Genomic DNA, 20516 nt, shown 5'->3' with positions numbered 1-20516 from the left:
TCTCAACATGCAGCCAAAGGGATCATTTTAAAATGTAAATTAGGGTAAGTTGTCCTTGATAGAAAACCCACCTGTAGCTCCCTGTCTCTCTTGCAGTAAAAGCTGAGAATCCTACAGACCGCTTAGCCCTCCCTGCTCCAGCTCCCACTACACTCCCACCATTCTCTCCTTTACAGTGAACTCCTGACGCTGCTCAAACTGACCAAGCTGGTTGTGACCTTGGGCCCTCCCAAGGAATCCATGCACTCACTTGCAAACTTCCCTCATCACAAGCTCACATTAGAGAGGTTCATTGGAACTATATGAAATTGAAAGGGCCCATCCTCCAACCTGGTGCTCCCTTTCCCCCTTATTATTCTCCATCTTACCACCACGTAATCGACCAGATACTCATTTACTGTCATCTCCACTTACTAGAGTGAATACTTCACATGAGAAAAAGTTTTACCTGTTTTGCTTCCTTCTATATCCCCACTATCTAAAAGAAGCCTAAATAAGGGTTTAAAAATATCTCAGTGAAGGAACCTTTATAAAACCGTTTTTTAAACAATAAGCATTTATTATAATATTAAAAAGTATTTCAATTCATAAAATCTTAAATTGTGTAACCTCCATAAACAGGCATGAAAGAGTAAACTAAATATTGCTAAATAAAATATCAAGCACATGTATGATTGTCCCTGACGGTAAACCACTTGTTTCCAAAGGGAAGCCAAAAAATAGCTAAGAATGTATTTACAATACATTAAAAACTGATTTTTAAAGAAATCAAGAAAAGGAGAGTATGTCATGCTTTTACAAAGCAAAACTGAAATAAAGCTATCATTTGAATCCCACACCTTTCCAACTAAATTAACGTACTCTTGCTGTGAAGCTAACAGCTAAAGCAAAAAGCAAATCCTAATGCCTAAAAACAAGCACAATGCCTCAAAGCTCGCCACACCAACAGGGAAACAGGAGAAGGAACCCCTCGGAATCACCTCGTATGAGCCCCTTCCTTTTTAGAAAAAAAGATACTGAGGACCTGAAATAACCTGTGGGAAACTTAAAAAAAAAAAAAAAACCAACTCTGTATCAAATTTAGCAATAATGGAAAAATACTAGAAGCAAAAAAACAATTCAGTTTGCCTATTCAATTGTGATCTTGCTATAGCAAAATTCAGCTTTTATAGAACTAGAGGCAAAATATATCTCCATGGAAACAATATTCCCAAGCACACATGTGAGGCTGAGAATTACGGCTTTCCACGCAGGGCTTCACACCCTGAATCCCCACCCGGGAACTGGGGTCGGGAGGCTGAGAATTACGGCTTTCCATGCAGGGCTTCACACCCTGAATCGCCACCTGGGAACAGGGGTGGGGAAGCACACAGAAGAGCACAGCTTTTATCAGACAGGTCTGGATCTGAATTCTGGCTCTACCACTCAGTTTTATCTCAGGCAATTTCTGTCCTATCTGAACCCCAGGTTTTAATCAGCAAAATAGAGATCAAGAAGACCTACCTTGTAAGTTTGTCAAGAATATAAAAAACTGTAAGTCTAATTCAGGCCTGGTACATTCCTGGCTATGATCTACCTGCAGGCCTTCTGGCATTTTAATCACAGTTGCATAATGCTCAGTAAGCATCATCTTCTGATTGCTCCTGTTGGCTTTACTTACTAGCTTATCACTGAGAATTCTAGCAGCAGGGGATGGAACTGATGTTGCTATCCATAGATATTTGACAATGACCAGACAGCAGCCAATAGGTACTACTTGTTGGAAATAAAAGATTGCTTAAGGGTTTTTTTTGTGATGTAAAATTGATTAGAGTCATGACCCTGCTCAATTACACCTTCTCAAAACTAGAAAAGATCTAGTAGGTCATTCAGCAAGAGTCCTCTCCACCGCAGATTATATGACCAATTTCTGCTTAAACCAAACTCTCACTCAAACAGGTAGAAGGTTATTACATTCTCTGACCCTTCTTCTTATCAGAAAGGCCCCCCTTAAATGGACAGATGATGAAAAAGTGACTGATCATGTATAAGTGCCATCTCATGTTCATATACTTCTGGAAATAAAAATCTTCATTGTCTTCATTTGGGGATGAGAAATTATATTCTCTTTAAAAATAACTCCATAATATAAATGTTCCAAAAATGTGTCTTGATGCTTATATTTACATCCTTATAACAAAATACATCTTAGAAAATCTGCCTTATAAATATGTAAAACATAAAGAAAACATACCTGGGATAATGTCATTGATGTGCAACAGAATTGTATTCTCAACACTAGCAAAACTACAAAGCTGTACTCCATCGAATCTTCCATCCCAGTTGCCAATAGGGTTATCCTAGAAATTAAATAACAGAATAAATTTTAAAACCCTTCCCTAATAAAATGTAAATATGAAAGGCTATATTTTCCAGAAGAGAATCTTCTAAAATATTTTACACTGATAAACTTTAATAATTTTGCTTAAAAGAAAGAAAGAATACATTAGGCATAATTGTCATAGTAATTAGGCTTTTTTTATTGTTGTTCATTCAGTTTTAGAAAAATGAGATCCAAGAATAATAAAGTTATAGTAAACCCATAGAAGAGCAAGGAATCAAAAAAGTTCTTCATATTGTACTAGGCAATAAATATTAGTGTATGTTATAACACCCATATGAGGTTTAAAAGACATCATTTTGCAAAGGAAGATTTATTAATAATACATTATTTCACCCAGAAACCTGCCTCTAATTTGCACTAGCTTGCTCTGATCACTACTTTTTATTCCCTGAATACTTAGTCAATTTCTGTACACAGAAAGTCTATTTTTTAATTGTTCTTTTCTAATTTGGGGGATATATTGAGTTGTTAGTGCAGGGCTGCCAATGTAAGTACATGGTGGCAAGTTTGCAAACTTAATTATCAGACCTTGTACAACAGAAAGAGTTCCAAAATTGCGGGTGGCACCTGTGGCTCAGTCGGTAAGGCGCCGGCCCCATATACCGAGGGTGGCGGGTTCAAACCCGGCCCCGGCCAAACTGCAACAAAAAAATAGCCGGGTGTTGTGGCAGGTGCCTGTAGTCCCAACTACTCGGGAGGCTGAGGCAAGAGAATCGCTTAAGCCCAGGAGTTGGAGGTTGCTGTGAGCTGTGTGATGCCATGGCACTCCACCGAGGGCCATAAAGTGAAACTCTGTCTCTACAAAAAAAAAAAAAAAAAGAGTTCCAAAATTGCTTTGAAAGGTGGACAAGACATTAGCATTGGTGCATAGCTTCCCAAGAGGAGTATTTCAAAGGTGACTATAGTGATATTCAGTAATGAGGTACATAGCACTTTTTCTAGGATGAGTTTGGAGAAGTGGAGATGTTTATATTTAGTTATTTTATATTCCAATGTAGCAACAACTTAGTACAGTGCTGTTCGTGGAGCCAGATTAATAGATGGGGCAGTCAAGCAATTGCCCTGAGCTCCAATATGTTATGGCTGGCTAAAATATCCCTGGAAATAGAAGATCAAGAAAAATGTATTTGCTAGCACTTTCCTCTCAAGAAGCATACTGGAAGTGTTTGGAACAAATGCTTACACAAACCAGCTGGGGGATGGACAGAGGCAGAGGGAGAAGCTGGCAGTGCAAACCTCTCAATAGCCTGACCTGGGTAAACAAGATGACCGCTAGACCAGTATCTGAAAAGGGTAAAATCTGAACAGCTTTGCCAAGTTTGGGACCCAAACTAAATAACCCAAAGCAAAAGGAGACTAAACTTAACTCCGATGCCCAGTGGCCCTCTTTCTTCAACCTTCCCTCCACCCAGGTCACAATTTCTCCTTTAAATAAATACTGAATTAACATTTAAAGATATTAGTTTAAAGGGGTGCTTTATGGTTAGCTATCTTGAAAGAAACATGTTTTAGTCTGGCCCCAATTTTTCACATAGTAAGAGTTCAGATGCTTGCTTAGTAATTACCGAGTATCAAATGGAATTTCCTAGAATTTCCAAGCATGAGGTTAACAGAAACTTATGCTGAACATTCAAACCCTAACAACCAAAACACACACCTGAACAGATAAAAGTGACAACTAAAAACATCCCCATTGTTAGTCTAAACGACTATCACTCGCATCCTCTCCTAACTTATTCAGTAATTCTGTGCTCTAGCGTTCAATAATTCTTTATAGCTATCAAATTCTTGCCCAAATTTTCAATCTATGAGTTCTGACAATTAACCTTGCAAACTCATTCTAGAAAAAGTGCTGAATACCAAAGTACTCCCCTTGGGAAACTATGCACCAACTCCAATGCTAATCCATCCTTTAAAGCAATTTTGGAACTCTTTTTCTGTCTGATGAGGTCTGACAATTAAGTTCATGAACTTGCCACTGTACATTTACACTGGCAGCACTGTACAAAACTCAGTAAGACTTCACAACCTTAGTATATCAGCATTTCACAGCTGTATTCCTGTTGATGTGTGGCATGTCTTGCTGAGTAGCATTCACTATTGCTGTTGCATGTTTTTGTGTGCCATATGACAACAGCTCTGATGATCATTCCAGAAAATGTGTCCCAAAATGGCTTTCAAGGGTGGACAAGGTGCTGGTATCAGTGCATAGCTTCCCAAGGGGAGTACCTCGAAGGTGACCATAGGGATGCATAGCAATGAGGTATGTAACACCTTTTCTAGGATGAGTTCACAAACTTAATTGTCAAACCACATATGATAAAAATGTTCCTAGCCTTTTTCTTCTCATTCTGTTAATGCTACAGGTATAATTCAACTTACCATACTGGACTGTATCCATTATTACAAGTATAATAAAAGGTTACGTAAAAAATGAGTAACACAAACAAAAGGACAAATATCCCATGATCCTATTCTATCAGGAACTGCAAGCAGGCAAACCCAGAGACAGGGAGTTGAAGAAAGTGTGGGTAACGGGGCTTGGGAAGAATGGGCAGTGATTGTTTCAATTTGGGACGACAAAAACTTCTGAAGATGGACAGTGGTGATGGTACAACAGTATGCATACACTTAATAACTCTGAACTGTATTCTTAAAAATTGTTAAAATGGTAAATTTTACGTTACATATATTTTACCCCAAAAATAAAGGTTCTTAAATGAGTGATATCCTGTGAGAATATACTACTTGTCTATTCCTCAAAAGCAATGTGGTTTTCCTCTAGTCAGGCATTTTCTGTAAATTATTTTTATACCACTCATTTAAATCATATCAGCAAATGTAATTTTGTAAAATATTACAAAAGAAGAAAAAAATTAAAAAAAACCCTTTCAAAATAAAAATAAGATATCATATAATACATATATTTGGGGTGGGCTGTTTATTTTGTCTCCTGGTCAGCTATAATAAGGCAAATTTAAAGACTGAGAACACTATTCCAGTTTATTCAAACTGGAAAAAAGAGTAATTCTATATCTAGACTCATGTCCTATTTCAATGTTCCTTTACCAATGATAAATTAGAACATGTTCTTTAAAGGGCTCCAAAATAGTCCATTTTAAATATACAAAATGTTCAGCTTGTAAATGTATTATTTATAAAATACATATATTCACAAAGATATTTAATCTAAAATTTTCTTACCATGTCCACACCAACAAAATATCCTAAGCTTTCTTTTCCTGGCAAAACATCACAGAATATAACTGTTCCAGATTCTATTGTTTCTCCAACCTTCAAAGAAACCCTGGAGTTAATTTCCAAAGGGGGAAGTTCAACCTGCATTGTGTCCACTGGACCTGCATAATCACTTTCCAATCCATTGTCATCATCTTCTATGAGTTCTAGCTTGTCCAATGCAACAAACACGCCACAATCTTCATCACACTGAAAAAGCTGTTTCCCTTGATATACCCCATCAGTGAAACCTTGGCCACGACCTTCTTCCTAGTTTTTAAGAAAGAGAGAGAAAATAGATAGATATAGAAAGATGGTCCATAAAAAAAAAAAAAGGATCTACTCTGGGAATTTCAGGGAAACCACTCTGGAAAATTCTAAGTGACATAAATAATAAGAAATATTATCAGTGATATTTGGACAGTTGTTGGATTTAGGATATTTAGAAAATAAGGAAGAAGGTACATCTGATGCTGAAATAAAATTATCTGATAATTTCAAATCATAATTCTATCATGAGAAAGCTGGGCTGGATTGTACATTGTGATTCTAACATTAATCATGTCATAAAAAGAAATTTTTACTTAAAATAACAGTAATGTTAGCTTCACTTATTGAGTATGTATATGCCAGCCACTGTGCTGAATCCTGTATCAAGGCTGAGTGCAGTGGCTCACGCCTGTAATCTAACACTCTGGGAGGCCAGTGCGGGTGGATTGCTTGAGCTCAGGAGTTCAAGACCAGCCTGAGCAAGTGTGAGACCGTATCTCTAGTAAAAATGGAAAAACTAGCCAGGCATTGTGACAGGTATCTGTTGTCCCCAGCTACTCGGGAGACTGAAGCAAGAAGATTGCTCAAGCCCAAGAGTTTGAGGTTGCTGTGAGCTATGATTTCAGGGCACTCTACCCAAGGTGACAGAGTAAGACTCTATTTCAAAAAAAAAAAAAAATTCTCAATGTATCAATGCTCCACAAAATTATTATAAGTTGTGTACTATTAATATCACTTTAGAGGAAGCAGATTTAGAGAAGATAAATAGTTGGTTAAATAACCTGACAAAGGAATTCAAGTCCCTAATTGTTTATAATCTGCTTGGCGGCGCCTGTGGCTCAGTCAGTAAGGCGCCGGCCCCATATACCAAGGGTGGCGGGTTCAAACCCGGCCCCGGCTGAACTGCAACCAAAAAATAGCTGGGTGTTGTGGCGGGCGACTGTAGTCCCAGCTACTCGGGAGGCTGAGGCAAGAGAATCGCTTAAGCCCAGGAGTTGGAGGTTGCTGTGAGCTGTGTGATGCCATGACACTCTACCACTTTATAGTGAGACTCTGTCTCTACAAAAAAAAAAAAAAAAATCTGTGCTTGAAAAACATTAAGAAGCAAATAAGACATGCAATTCGATTTGCAAGTATGTCAAAATATAATTGACATTCAAGCTTTTGAGAATGAATATTACGTTTGGAAATATATCACAGAGTTCCTGGGTCTCTTTCCAGTAGAAATAAATTCCAGGGTGATTTTCACAGATATTATCTGGGACAACTATAAGCAAGTTTAAATTGCTGCAACTTATTAAAAAAATTACATCTGAATTTTTATTACTCAATAGCACACATTAAGAAAAATTAAGAAACCTATAAATGATAATGTCATAAGATAATTAACAATTTCTGATGTGAGTATTGACAACTAATCAGTGTTTATTTTTAATATAGGCAATGTTAAAATTTCTAAAGTGTAAATCTCTGCCATAACCATGTGATTATGTGTGAATTCCTACTATATAGCATGTAGTTTTCTAAAGTTTTGAGCATCATCTTTATATCATTAAAAAGAAAATCCTAAAGATTATAAATATTAAAAGCCACAGAAGACTTCCAGGAAAACTTATCTTGTACTTAAAAGGGAAAAATACATATATGTACATACAAATATACACATACACCGCCCACTAAAATATTCATCAAACTTACCAGCAATTCTACTCCAAAGAATATTCCCGACACCGTCCTCTCTGCTAATAAGGGTCCTCTGAAGCGCACAACTCCAGGAAACTTTTCTTCCCCAGATCTCAGCTGTACTTTCACAGGGCAGCCCACATCTATTTGGAGGCCTTTACTTAGTCTGTTTCTGTTTTTAAATAGGCTGAACCTCTCCTCACAATTGGTAATTGCCAAAAGTAACTCTGTGAATTTTTCATTTATTTCTACAACATCCTTCTCATCAACAAAGAGAACGGCATGAGGTTGCTCTAGAATTTTTAATCCGATCTGATTTTTCTTGCCTTTTGTAGAAGGAATCCTTGAATGCCCCACAGAACGGTCTTGGATATACTGTCCTATACTCCCCTTTGGTACTTTAAGGAGCTTTTGCGTTTGTTTATCTGTAACGCTGCATTCTTGAAGAAGCAAATAAAAAATCCGCTCTTCCCAGTAGGGCGAAGTAACTTTTTCTTGGCTCCATAAGCCTGAACTCATTGTGATATTAACTTCAAAACATTAATTTAAAAAGGGGGAACTACTGATAAGTTTGTCGTAAAACCGCAAAAGGTAAATTCACTGGCAGTCCCAAATGTTTTTAGTAATTTGGTGTCCATGCTGTAAAAAGACAGCAAATCAAAATGCCTGGTGAACAAGCAAAAATAAACTTCAGACTTCATTCTACATGACCTAAAATTAAGCTTAAAAACTTATAAAATTTCATTTGACCCATAAACACACACACACACAAAAGAAATACTTCTAAAAATATCTAAAAGGGCTAAAAGACACACAGAATATTACTTTTATGGACTGTAACTGTGCATAATTAAGGAAAATCCAATTGTAAAGTATCTTCAAAGATAATATAATAATAGTTGTTTCTAAGACACTGAAATTTATAAAATCAGATTCCAGCAAAAATTTTAAAGGTTATTTTACCTATACATATATATTCTGACATTTTCAAACTTTAAGTAGCCTTCTTAATGCATCCTGCCTAACTTAAATGGTTAAACTGTTGTATTTGAGCAAAACACACATAAATCTTATAACTAAAAAGGCCATCATTTCCAACCACATCATTTAAGTAAAAAGTTATCCATCATATAATGCTGAACATCATTTATCAATAAAAATATCACAAAATTATTTTCTGACATTAACCACACTTTGTCTGATGCTATATTTTGATGGAATTAAAACATCAATGAGTAGAACATTCTACCTCTGACTCAATTTCATTTCCTTAATCCTGCACATTTTGTCCTTAGATGGGAAAATGTTAATCACATTAATCACATCTATCATTTCATTTCTCACAAAGACAAATATCAGATATTATAATCTGATTAAAGACATTTTTAAAATTAATTTTGTACCATCAAAACTTGGGACTATGTAACAAGGAGATATAAATGCACTATATTATCAAATGGAAAGTGTTTTGACATCTCACTTTTAACTAAGTATGAGGAAGGAATATAGTGAAAGATGACTTATTTTTATGATTTCTTATCCAGCTTCAAATTTTCATTTAAAATTGACAAGAACAATAATCTTTCATAATTAAGTAGCCTCATTCTCAACCCTACTTTTGATGGTTAAAAACTACAGTTTCATTAATTCAAATTGAGAATTTACGTCATTATTTTAATTAATTATGTTGCTGCAAACGATAGCTCCTATGTATTCTCTGTCACAAGAACATGGCTATTTGGTGTCTAAATACAGTACTTATTTCATCCTTCTTGGAGACAGAGGTATCCATTTCTATTATTCTGGGCAATGGCTGCAATTGATAGCACTATCATATTTACCTATTTGATTCTTGCAATTAAAAAATAAACACTCCTAAAGCTAAAGAACCAAGTTTTAAGTTTAATCATTTCGTGAAATATCTGGCAAATCTATACACAGAGTAACATCTCTTCTAGAAAGCACTGTTAGATAATGCAGTATGCCATAATAAAGTATTTTTAAATGTCTGTCCCTCTACAAACCAAAATGAGACATGTGGATTACTCAAGATAAGCCAAGAGTCTGGTATCCCTTCCAACCAGCATTATTGAATATCTGCAACATTTGGCAAGGGCAAAGACAAAAAGTAACGTGAAGTGGTTCTTTCTCTTTTTTCCCTCCTTTTTCTATAATGTGTTTGTTTTAATTCCACTTGAGGGCACTGTCTACTTGAGTGGGAATGGGATCAATTTATATTTGTTACTTACATAAGACACCTGTGGAAATCTCTTAGCATCATATGAACAAAACCCCTTGTAAGGGCTACCCAAGCATCTACCCAACCCCTCAATTTGGCTCTATTCCTTTAAAAAAAAAAAAAACCTGAAATGTTATTTTTAACTAAAATACTTTTTTTTTTTTTTTTGGTAGAGACAGAGTCTTACTTTATTGCCCTCGGTAGAGTGCCGTGGCAACACGCAACTTACAGGAACCTCCAACTCCTGGGCTTGGGCGATTCTCTTGCCTCAACCTCCCTAGTAGCTGGGACTACAGGCGCCCGCCACAATGCCCTGCTATTTTTTTGTTGCAGTTTGGCCAGGGCGGGGTTTGAACCCGCCACCCTCGGTATATGGGGCCAGTGCCCTACCCACTGAGCCACAGGCGCTGCCCAACTAAAATACTTTTAAAATGTCAATACCTGCAACAAGGAAGTGCAAGAAAATGGCTTTATTATTTTCTGGATCGCTCAATTATCATTATTAATGTAATTATTATGTGCGGCTCTCAATATGTAAGGCTGTTACTTTGTTAGACTTTCCGTTGTGCTTCCTGAGTGCTTGCCTCTGCTTCCTATAGATCAGTGGTTCTCAACGTTCCTAATGCCGCAACCCTTTAATACAATTCCTGTGGGTCACGACCCACAGGTTGAGAACCACTGCTATAGATCAAACTATCTATAGCTTCCCCTTGCAATCAGCCATTTTCTGTGGTTTCCTGCAATATGCACTTGACTCCTTTTACTGTTTGTTGCTTTCCAATTTACTACTTCTAATCAGTTCTGAAAGGCCAGATGGTGAAACATGTTTGGGTGTTTGAAAACACAAACAAAGCAACAATAACAAAAATACAGTAATTCTGAAAGAGTCTTTAGAGTAGAGTACAGGTAGGCTTTATTGCATAGATATTAGTTTGGAAACTTCTAAAAAAGCAAAGTGTTGTTTTGGTTCTCTTTAAAATGTATTTAAGTTTGTTTTGCCCAAAAATTTTTGTTAAAAAAGAAAAGCAATTCTATTTTGATTAAGAAATTCTTTTTAAAAATTCCTAAAAACAGTATCTCAGATATTAAAATCAGAAACTTCCTGGAATCTTCATAGTTATTTTTACATATACTAACAAGTCCTACTAGGCTGATCACTAGCTTAACAATTCCTGTATAATTTAAAATAAAAACCATTAGTGCTAATAAAATATTATCAAGATGAACTGTATTACTATATGTAAGGCACTAGGACATTATATTTTAAATAAGTCTGATTACAAAATTGCTTTTTGAAAATCATTTAAGGGAAATAGTCCACAGTTAAAAATTGATATGACTACTTGTCTTATTAAAAAGTTGAGAGCAATAAACAGTAGTTTCCAAGTATCATATTTTAAAGTGAACACATGAATGTGACTTTTTTTCCTAACTTACAAGTGAGAATGAGCTTAGACTCAATAATAGGATGGGTTGTGTTAGACAACCAGAACAGCTAAAGCAAAAGTTATAAAATATTTAAAAAGCATTGTCAAAAATAAAAAGGATGTGTCCTTTCTCTTTTAGAAAGAATGTATTAAGAATAGGTTTAAATGATATTAAAAACTGATCTCTTCATTGCAACTGATAGAGAAAATTGAATGGGTAACTTTATGGCTCCAGTCTAGAAATATATCATATGATAAATTTAATGATCATTAATATTCTTAAAATACCAGTATTATAACAGACATATGCTAACACATACTTCCCCCACAATAGAAATGATTCAATGTCAATAGTCTTCTTTCACTGGGATATGTCTAACAGTAATGTCTTAAGTACCCTACCCAGTAAAGTGGGAAGGGTACTTAAGACATTAAGTAGAAGATAATGACTCAAGATAACGTGGAAGGAAAGATTTAAATCACATTGTAAATGAGCTTTTTATCTACCAGGAAGGTCGGTTTTTTGGTTTGGTATTTTTATGCTTTCAGTACAGCGTCAGACACTGAAAAATACACAATTTAAGACAAATCATCCCACGTTCACTCTGCTTCTGCCTTTAATAAAGGCCACAGGAGCTGTAAGACAACACAAGGAAAGAGAAGCATGGCCACATTCAAAATCACAGAAGGGCAAGGGGGGGGGTCAGTGTGAAGGTAGAACTCTTCATTGGTATTTTCTTACTACATTACTGGTAAATCACTTTGAGGGTAAACATATCACAAATGACTCACTCATCTAAATACTACCGACAGATTATGAATATCCTGATAATAAATAATGAATAAAGATTATCAAAGAGTTAAATGACAATAATATATTTAACCCTAAAAACATGTTGAAAAGAAAGCCTTCCTTTTGTGGACATTGAAGACGAGGAAACAGTTGAGGATCACAGAGATTTGAAAATATATTTGGTTATTTAACCTTGTTGATGGTCTGGGTTCTGAGTAAAGGAGAATTTAATTGTATTAAGAAAAAGTCATTAAACCAAGATGAGAATTGGAAGGCACAAATATTTATCAATTTCCCACGGATGCAATGGAAAGAAGATGATCAAGATGTACATTTTACGTGAAAATATTAAAGAGTGGAATTACCACATTCTAAAAGTCAACATATATACAAATGAGCAAAGCTACAGAAAATTGACAATAGTTAACTGACCCAGAAGATACAATGTCATTTTTATTCTCAAGTTATGAGGTTATAAAATGTTCATAATAACCTCACAAGACAGATCTAATTCAATAACTTTTTGCATCTCCTGAGATACCCTGCATGTTCTAAAAATCACAGGCAGCTATCTAAATCAAAATAAAAATTACAACACTAAGTTCTGCTCCTAATTACAAATGGCAAAGAAGTAGGAAGATCAGCATGAACACCAAGAAAGAAGACCCAGGGACTTATGCCCAAAAGTTTCTAGACAGCCAGAATGATTTTAAGAAAGAATACCTTTCACAAAAAGAAAAAGTTGTTATATTTCTAAACAGCTGAAGATCAGGAATACAGAGATTCCATGTCCAGAAAAGAAACTGAGTCACTTTCCATTTCCTCATAGATTGTGACACTAGTACACAGTCCCTAAAATAAGCAGGATTTATACAGTTAAAAAAAAAAAATCTGGCTCCCACATCTGCATGTGCATGTCAAAACAAAGAACACTGCTGCCATACTAGGGTTAAACCTAGCCCCTTGACTTCCAAACTGTAAGTTCCCCAAGTCCAAGTTCTTCTTTATATTCCCAGTGCCCAAACCAGCGCCTGACATACAGCAGGCATTCAATACATGAGAAAGGAATGAAGGACTCAAGCGATAACCATGAAAGCCAAAATTCTACTTCCTCATTTAAAGTGATTAAAAGCTTCTTCCTGGCTTGAAAAAAAGAGTGAAAGAGAGAGAAACTCAGGAGTTGGTAGTATTTAGTGATTTTTGTCTAAAACTTCACTAATTCTCTAGATCAGCAGTTCTCAACCTGTGGGTTGCGATTCCTTTTTAACAATAAAAATACATTGCAGCGTTAGGAAGGTTGAGAACCACTGCTCCAGATAAAGGAAGTCACAGTCAATTTTTACACCACTTCATTGCTATGCATATAAGAAGAAACAAAGAAAATTGCACAATTAGGAAACCCAGTTGTTTTGAGGTTTATTTGAAACTAGCTGCCTAGCACCTCTCTACCATGTATGATGCTTATAAATTCTGCATAATCAATGTAAAAAAACCCTGACAAACTTAAGATCATAGTGTGAAAATCAGGAACAAAATACTAATAGTACAATGAGCAGGATAATTGCTCCTTTCTCTCTCCATGTTAAAGACTTCCTTAAATCAAACAAATACACAGTTAGGCATGCCAGACTACAGAAATCATTGCTGTTCCACGCTTGTAGTTGTCTTATAATAACAAGTGCCTTAGCTTTATCAGCTCTTCACAAAAGTTACTACCCAAAAGAAGGCTTCTTTGCAAGAATACCATAAAATTTTGCTGCAGAATACCAGAGAATGTTCTGGGTTCTATCATTCAGAGTACACGAACTTCAGTAGCAATTTCCAGCAAATTATTGCCTCCTAATACTGTTCTAGTTCAAATCCACCCACTACCCAGTGGGGAATGGAAGGCTAAATTCTTGGGGCCATTCAACCTACTTGGAGCATGAGGGGGTGTGTAGAAAGCCAACACTTAATGAACACCCTTTCGAGAACACCCTGGGTTTTTCTCTGGGAGCCAATGATTGCAAAATGAACAATCTTAAGATTTCCAATTAGCCAGAATTCAAAAGCAGGGTAGGAAAGCTCCTTAGCTGAGCCAAGGATATAACTTTCCAGGGAAAACTGGGGAGAGGAAGGTGGCAGGGATGACGGGGGTGGGGGTGGGGGGTGGGAAGGTAGAAGCCTGCGCAGTCTTGGTGGCTGGAAGATGACAACCACCCTAAAACATGCAAATGCCAAGGGGTGGAATAGAAAAGATGCCAAGTACATGAATAACCGGGCAGCTGACCCAGCTGTGTACCAAACTCAAGAACACCATCTTCCTTCAAGATATCTCGATTTTCCCATTGATCGTTAATATGAACGAAAAACAATAAGAAAGAAAGAATACCTGTCTGAACAGAGCACACCTTTCAACTAAAGAACTCCAGATTGTTGTGTAAAACCATCTTCACCCTGGAAAGAGGGAAACTGAAAGAAAAAGCAGAACACGCCATTAAGGAGGCCAGAACCCCGACTGCTATTCCTGGAAGAGAGCCACAAACACCCCCAAAACCGAACGATCCGTACGCCCCACGGCACAGACGCTGTCGATGCCAACTGGAGCTGTCGGGAGCCAACGGGTGGCCCGTGCCTCAGTTTCCCCAACTGTAAATGGAGGACTGAAAAAGGAGACTGCGTCCCGCGCTGCTCCCACCCCAAACTCTCTCTTCTCGGGAGCTCCCGACCGCGGCGACCTGTCTCGCAGGACTCAGAAGCCCTCCCGGGAAGGCTCAGGGGGGTGGGGAAGCCCGGGGGTGGGAAAAGCCCAGACTGACGTCAGCGGGCTCGGCACACCGCGGGCCTGGCCAGCTCCGGCCGGGACGACTAACGGGCCAGCGCCGAGGGCCCGACAGTCGCCCCGGCGGCTCCAGGAGCCCTAAGGCCAGGGAGGGGCGCTCGAGAGGCCCCGGCGGCCCGCAGCTCGCTTGCCTCTCACTCACTCACCTCCAGCGGCGGGACGTCGCCCCTAACCCTGCCTCCCCGGCCGGCGTCCTGGACCGGCCCGGCGCCCCACACCCACCGCCCTAGTATTTACCTCCGACGCGCGGCCCCCGCGCAGCCGAACCTGCTACCTGGGCCCGCCCCCACCTGCCCCGCCTCTGAACAGCCCAGGGGAGCGGGAGGGGGCGGGGGCGGAGGGCAACCGCGGGGCTAACCAATCCTAGCTCGAGCTGTGTTCCTGTGCGCACCCTGATTGGGGCTTTCTGTGACAGACCTTCCTCCAATGGCTACCGCCCCGGCGCCCGCTGAAGGGACTTTCCGTTCCGTCAAGCTCGGTGGAGCCAAAGGGAAAACGGAGGGGCGGGCCGGAGAAGAGCGGGGATGGGGGCGGGGAGCTCTAGTTGATTGGGCGAAAGCTCAATGATGCCGCATCGCCATTGGCCTATACTGGAGCCGGGCGGAGCGCTGTGCTTCTCCCAGCTCCACCTCCCAAGCCCGGGTCTAGGCTCTTGCCTTAGCTGTCAAAACTGTAGACTCAAGTTTGGGGCTGGGTTGGGAGCAGTCCAGAAGAAAGTTGGGAATAGGATTCCAGGATCCCATGAAAGAGCAAAGTTTTAGATCAGACCTAAGTTTAAGTCTTTTGTGCTTTTATTTAGACACTGCGTGATTTGGGTAAGTCACAACCACGCTAAGCCTCAATTTCCTCATCTGTGAATTGGTGATAATGGTATCATTTGTCTTACAGCAAGGATTGTTTTGAAAATAGGAGCTCGGTAGAGGTTAAATCTTTCTCCCTCTCATATTCAGCCTGGAACATCTGCTTTTCTGTACCTGATGCCACCTGTTCCAATTCAGAAGGAGTCCTCCTAAGAGTGGTGAAGAAGGGGTTTCCATTCGCTGCCTCACTCACCCTGCACCCATGGCCACCAGCCAGGACTTGGGAGCTTTCAATTAGAAGGGAAGCTTCTGATTCCCTAAAGTGCTCAAAATATTTAAGAAAGTACTTCATCAGTCCCAGAACATTGCTGCACTGGATACTCCTGTTAATTAATTCCTTCTCCTTTGACATTCTAAGTACTAATTATGGGAGAAGGTGATTAATACTGAGAAAGGAGGGGTGTGTGTGTGTGTGTTTAATCATGACACAAATTTCCCTAGTGGAAAGTGACATGTTTCTGAATATCTGGGAATTTAAACCAATGAATACATAAAAGCAGTCCCATAAGCAACAGTAGTAGTAAACAGGCCACCTCTCTTCCTTGCCATAATCACCCAAAATGAAATAGACATCTTTTGCTTCTCTCACTGGCCCCTGAAGGCCTTTGAGTTTGCCACTCCTGAACTGCCATTTTTATGTCCTTTCTGATAATGGTATTTGGTATTGCTGACCTCTCTTTCTTCTCCACCAGCTGTGCCCAGAGACCTCCCTCTGTCCTCCTGTCACACATTCACTGAATCAGACAGTGACACTGATTTCACCTAACAGGACCTCACTTCACCTAAGTGATTTTCATTCAAGCCAAGCCTGACAAACAGGACTCAATCTCAATTCCCATCTCCTATCAATTGGTAATGGCTGCCTAGAACATCATGTTAAAGAAAAGTCTCAAGCTATATTCAGGCTCACAGGCAAGAGAAATGCCTGCCAGGATATGAGATTGGGAAATACTATCTTGGTGCTATTATTTGCAGTTCTTGATAAACCAGCCTGTCATCTTATAGATGGGAGATTAAAGTCCAAAGAAGGAAAGTAACTTTCCCCCTGTCACCCAGGAGATGGACCGAGACCCTGATTTTCCTGATTCCAAGCCAGGATTCCTTTTATCTCTATTTTAATGGAATTCTTTAACTGAAATGCCCATCCTCTTCCCTCTGTGTAGGGCCCAGCCAAAGTCCAATCTCATCCAGGGGCCTTTGCAGATGGCTCTAGCCTTCACAGATTGCCTTTGTCAATCCCCTACCCCTCACCCACAGCCTGTTCCTCCCAGCCTGGCCCTGGGTTCCCATAACTGGTGGCTGAGTTACTGAGCAGGTACCAGGAAATAGCAGTGTCCAAGCAAAATGCCACCCCTGCCTCCGGTAAGAAAGGCCCACAAAAGCAACTAATTACATGATCACTTACTTAATTACGGTTGTGGTAAGCCTCAGGAGGAGAAGCCCTCTGAGCACACCTGAAGGGTGGCTGGGCATTCAGGAAAGGCCTGTGTGAGGAAGTTGCCTTTAAGATCAGGTCTGAAGATAACTGGCCGTGGGAGTGAGGGGAAGCACTCTAGACAAAAGGAACGTGAAAGTGCATGAGCAGTTGAAGAAACTGAAAACAGCAAGGCACAGAAAGCATGGGCCCTGGGAGCCAGGGCCAACCTTAGTTTACATTCCAAGAGCAATGGGAACCCTTCAGGAGGGTTTTACCATGAAGTCAACTGGAATTCTAAACTGTCCTCTTATTGCACACAGCAGGAACCCAACAAGCCATTGATTTGAATGTGGCTTCTCTGCCACCTCCGTGCGGAGGTGGAGGTGAGCTCCAGGTAGCCTGAAAGGGGCCTAGGTCAGGACACTAGGAGACCTCAGCAGCACGGTTTGGGTAGAGATTAGACCCTGCCCAGACTTCCCAAGACACCACCCGTTACTTCCCACTTCCAGCCTCACTAAATGCAGCCTTGATTTGAGGTCCTCCTGCCTTCTCAGTGTCTCCACCAAACACCAGGAAGTGAACTCCTGATGTCCCTACCCCCACTGCAATCCTTCTGCCTTCCATCTCAGGAAATTCATCCAGCCTCCTGTGCTGCCCGTGATTTTCCCTCCAGCCCTGTGAAGATGGGCCTTCAGGAGGAGCATGAAGGCTAACTGGACCAGGCATCCCACAAGCATTTGTGCTGGACAAGTGAGTTCTCCACAGCAGCCTAGCGTAGTACTTCAGTCAATGGCCGAAGGGTCGAGACAAGCTTATTTCTCAAGGAAGAGAAACTCCAGGTGCAACAGAGCATTCTGTCTGGGGCCTTTTACTCTGGTCACCTAAAAGCTCTTTTTCATAAGATAAAAGGGATTACTTTAATCATCTTTAAACTAATCTAGCGGAACTATAAATCCATGCCCTCCTGTCTGAGCTCTTTACTGGTATCAATGACAAATGATTTCTATGTTTGATTTTTAAAAACACACAGTAAAATGACTTAATGCACTTTATTGGAAACATGGTGCTGATACAGGAGTCTGCCACTCAGGGCTAGACAGGGAGCCCCCCATTCTCTAGGCCCCAGGTGAGCTCAGAAGTCAGACCCCCATTTCCAGGCACAAGCACACTGCCTTCTTCGAGACACACCCTCTGGGCTCTGATAAGATCATGAACAAAGCAGCCTGAGATGATTTTTTGGGTTGTTCCACCTTGAGTAGGAGCACTCACCCTAATCCCTTCTCAGGGACAAAGACTGTAAAGGACCTGATCACCTGGCCCTAGTGGAGGAGGAACTACATTCATTCATTTGTCAATGCACTTACTATCTATCAACTGCCAGCCATGTGTAATCCTCTAGACTTAACACCCCTAGATAAAAGAGCCCACGTGGAGACTCCCCAGAGAGTTCTTCAGTTCTTTATCCTTTCCAGAAGCTCTGGTACTTTTTACTTGTTCTGCATTCCTTTCTAACTTCTAATAAAAGTCCTATCTTACTTTCATTCGAAGTTCATTCTTCGAATCCGAGACCAAGGACCTACTGAAGAGCGAAATTCTGGTATCAGTGCTACATCTGGGTCCTGTTTGGGATAGTCAGTGCGCTAGGAATGGACCCACATCTCAAGAAACCTTTCTCCTTAGGAAGGAGACACTGATGGCATCAGGAAATGGGTAATTTATTCTCAGAATCTGCCCCAACTTCTATTTTGCACCCAGCTAAGGAAAGTGGATACTTCATTCAAATGAATGTCAAGTCTATTGAGCACCTACTATGGGCTAAGCACTTTTATAAACTCTGGGGACACCACAGTGAACTTGGTCATTGTCCTCATGGAGCTGACAATCTCAGGGAAGGAAGAAACAAATACCTCTAAGTCAGTGCATGCCAAGAAGGCAATATTGAGAAGGGAGGGAGGGACTGGGGACTGTGCAGGGAAGGACTCCCTCAAGGAGGTGGCATTTGAACAAAGTGCTACAGGAAATGAGGAAGCAACCATGCCACTGTCTAGGCCCCAGATTCTAGGGAAAGAGTGTTCTTGTAAAAGAACAGACAAGTACAAAGACCTGAAAGCCACAAAGTGCTTGGCATGATCAAGGAACAGCAGAGAAGCTGGTGAAGCTGGAGCACGAAGAATGGGGTGTTAAGTGGCAAAGGTGAGGTCTGAGAAGACATGGGGTGAGACCTTGACATTTACCCTACACCAGACCAGAAGTCCTGGAGGGTTCAGACCAAAGAAGAGGTTGATCTGATGTATGTTTTCATAGGCTTACGCCCTCCATCAAGGGCAGAAACAGGGACACTATTCAGGAGACTGAAGCAGTAACCCAGGCAAGGATGTGTCCCAAAATAACAGCTCATTTTCTGGGGATACAGACAGAGCAGACGAGAAGGAAGGGTAGAAAAGGATGTGGAACTGAGATAGCAAGAAAGATGTTCTTACAAATAAAAAGGGGATACATCACTCCTGAGCAGGCATTTCAGAATGAGTGATTAGGGGTAAAGCGATGCTTAGAGGATTGCATTATTTAGAAAATGTTAGGGATTAAATTTAAAGCAATAAAAAAGTATCCTGAAAAACCACAAGTCAAAGATCTTGGATTTCCTGTCTGTCCAGCTGTAGCCTCCCCACACATAATTCTTCAAGGGGAATGTCCTTCTAGACCTTACTGTCCACCTGTAACTCACCACCCAAGGCCCGGGGCTCTGCACCCTGTCCTCCGTGGGCATTACCAGGGTGTTGTCCCGTGTGTGTGCTTCACCCACTGGGCTGGACCAATCGCCTGAGTGAAGAGAGAGGCTTGAAGTTGTCGTAGTACCATAATGGAAGGATGCTCTAGTCGCCACTCAGCCCACTGGGAGTATGATTCCACCGCTCACATTTCCATGGGGCATATCCATTGCAGCATGTTGTTTTGGCAGGATGGCTGGGGGAGGACATTCAGATTGGCATCTTTTTTCTTCCAGGATGATGATGAATATAATTAAAATCTGAGGCTCTTTTTAAAAATCTCCCACTCTAATGTCTTGTTTTTTTGTGCATAAGAATTATGTATTCTTAGCCACAAAACTGGAAACTGTTTGCTCCTGGATAAGCCACTGGCTGTGAGCACACACCTTGCAGGTAACTTCCCTATCAGAGAACTTTAAAATCAAAAATCCTAGTTCACTAGTTACCTACCAGGTCCAGGATGCTTTCGGTGGTATCTGCTGGACTTTTGATAGGAGACAGGAAATTTCTCCTACTCTGAATTCCGTCAGTCATCACATATCATCACCCTCACCTGGGCCCTCGGGCCTCTTCTTCTTCCATAATCGCTCCCTGGGTTATGTCATCCGGGCCCGAGGG

General features: G+C 40.2%; 1 protein-coding gene across 8 annotated transcripts in view; it reads right to left on the bottom strand.

The window, feature by feature from the left end:
* CYLD (CYLD lysine 63 deubiquitinase) overlaps window positions 1-15158 on the bottom strand; it is a 54472-nt gene extending 39314 nt beyond the window's left edge. Inside the window, exons 1-6 of one of the 8 annotated variants that reach the window (XM_053582169.1) lie at window positions 15091-15124; window positions 14404-14483; window positions 11747-11875; window positions 7589-8239; window positions 5588-5890; window positions 2234-2339 (exon numbers count right to left, since the gene is read on the bottom strand). In XM_053582169.1, coding sequence (XP_053438144.1) covers window positions 2234-2339; window positions 5588-5890; window positions 7589-8092 — 913 coding nt within the window. In that variant the 5' untranslated portion in view covers window positions 8093-8239; window positions 11747-11875; window positions 14404-14483; window positions 15091-15124. Of the gene's footprint in view, window positions 1-2233; window positions 2340-5587; window positions 5891-7588; window positions 8240-11746; window positions 11876-14403; window positions 14687-14999 lie in introns of those variants that run through there. The other 7 variants (XM_053582165.1, XM_053582167.1, XM_053582166.1 and 4 more) reach the window with 7 other exon arrangements.
* Window positions 15159-20516: the final 5358 nt, after the last annotated feature.

Source organism: Nycticebus coucang, chromosome 2 (genome assembly GCF_027406575.1).
Source record: "Nycticebus coucang isolate mNycCou1 chromosome 2, mNycCou1.pri, whole genome shotgun sequence".
NCBI lineage: Eukaryota > Metazoa > Chordata > Mammalia > Primates > Lorisidae > Nycticebus > Nycticebus coucang.
This window is presented reverse-complemented; position numbering and strand designations above follow the sequence as displayed.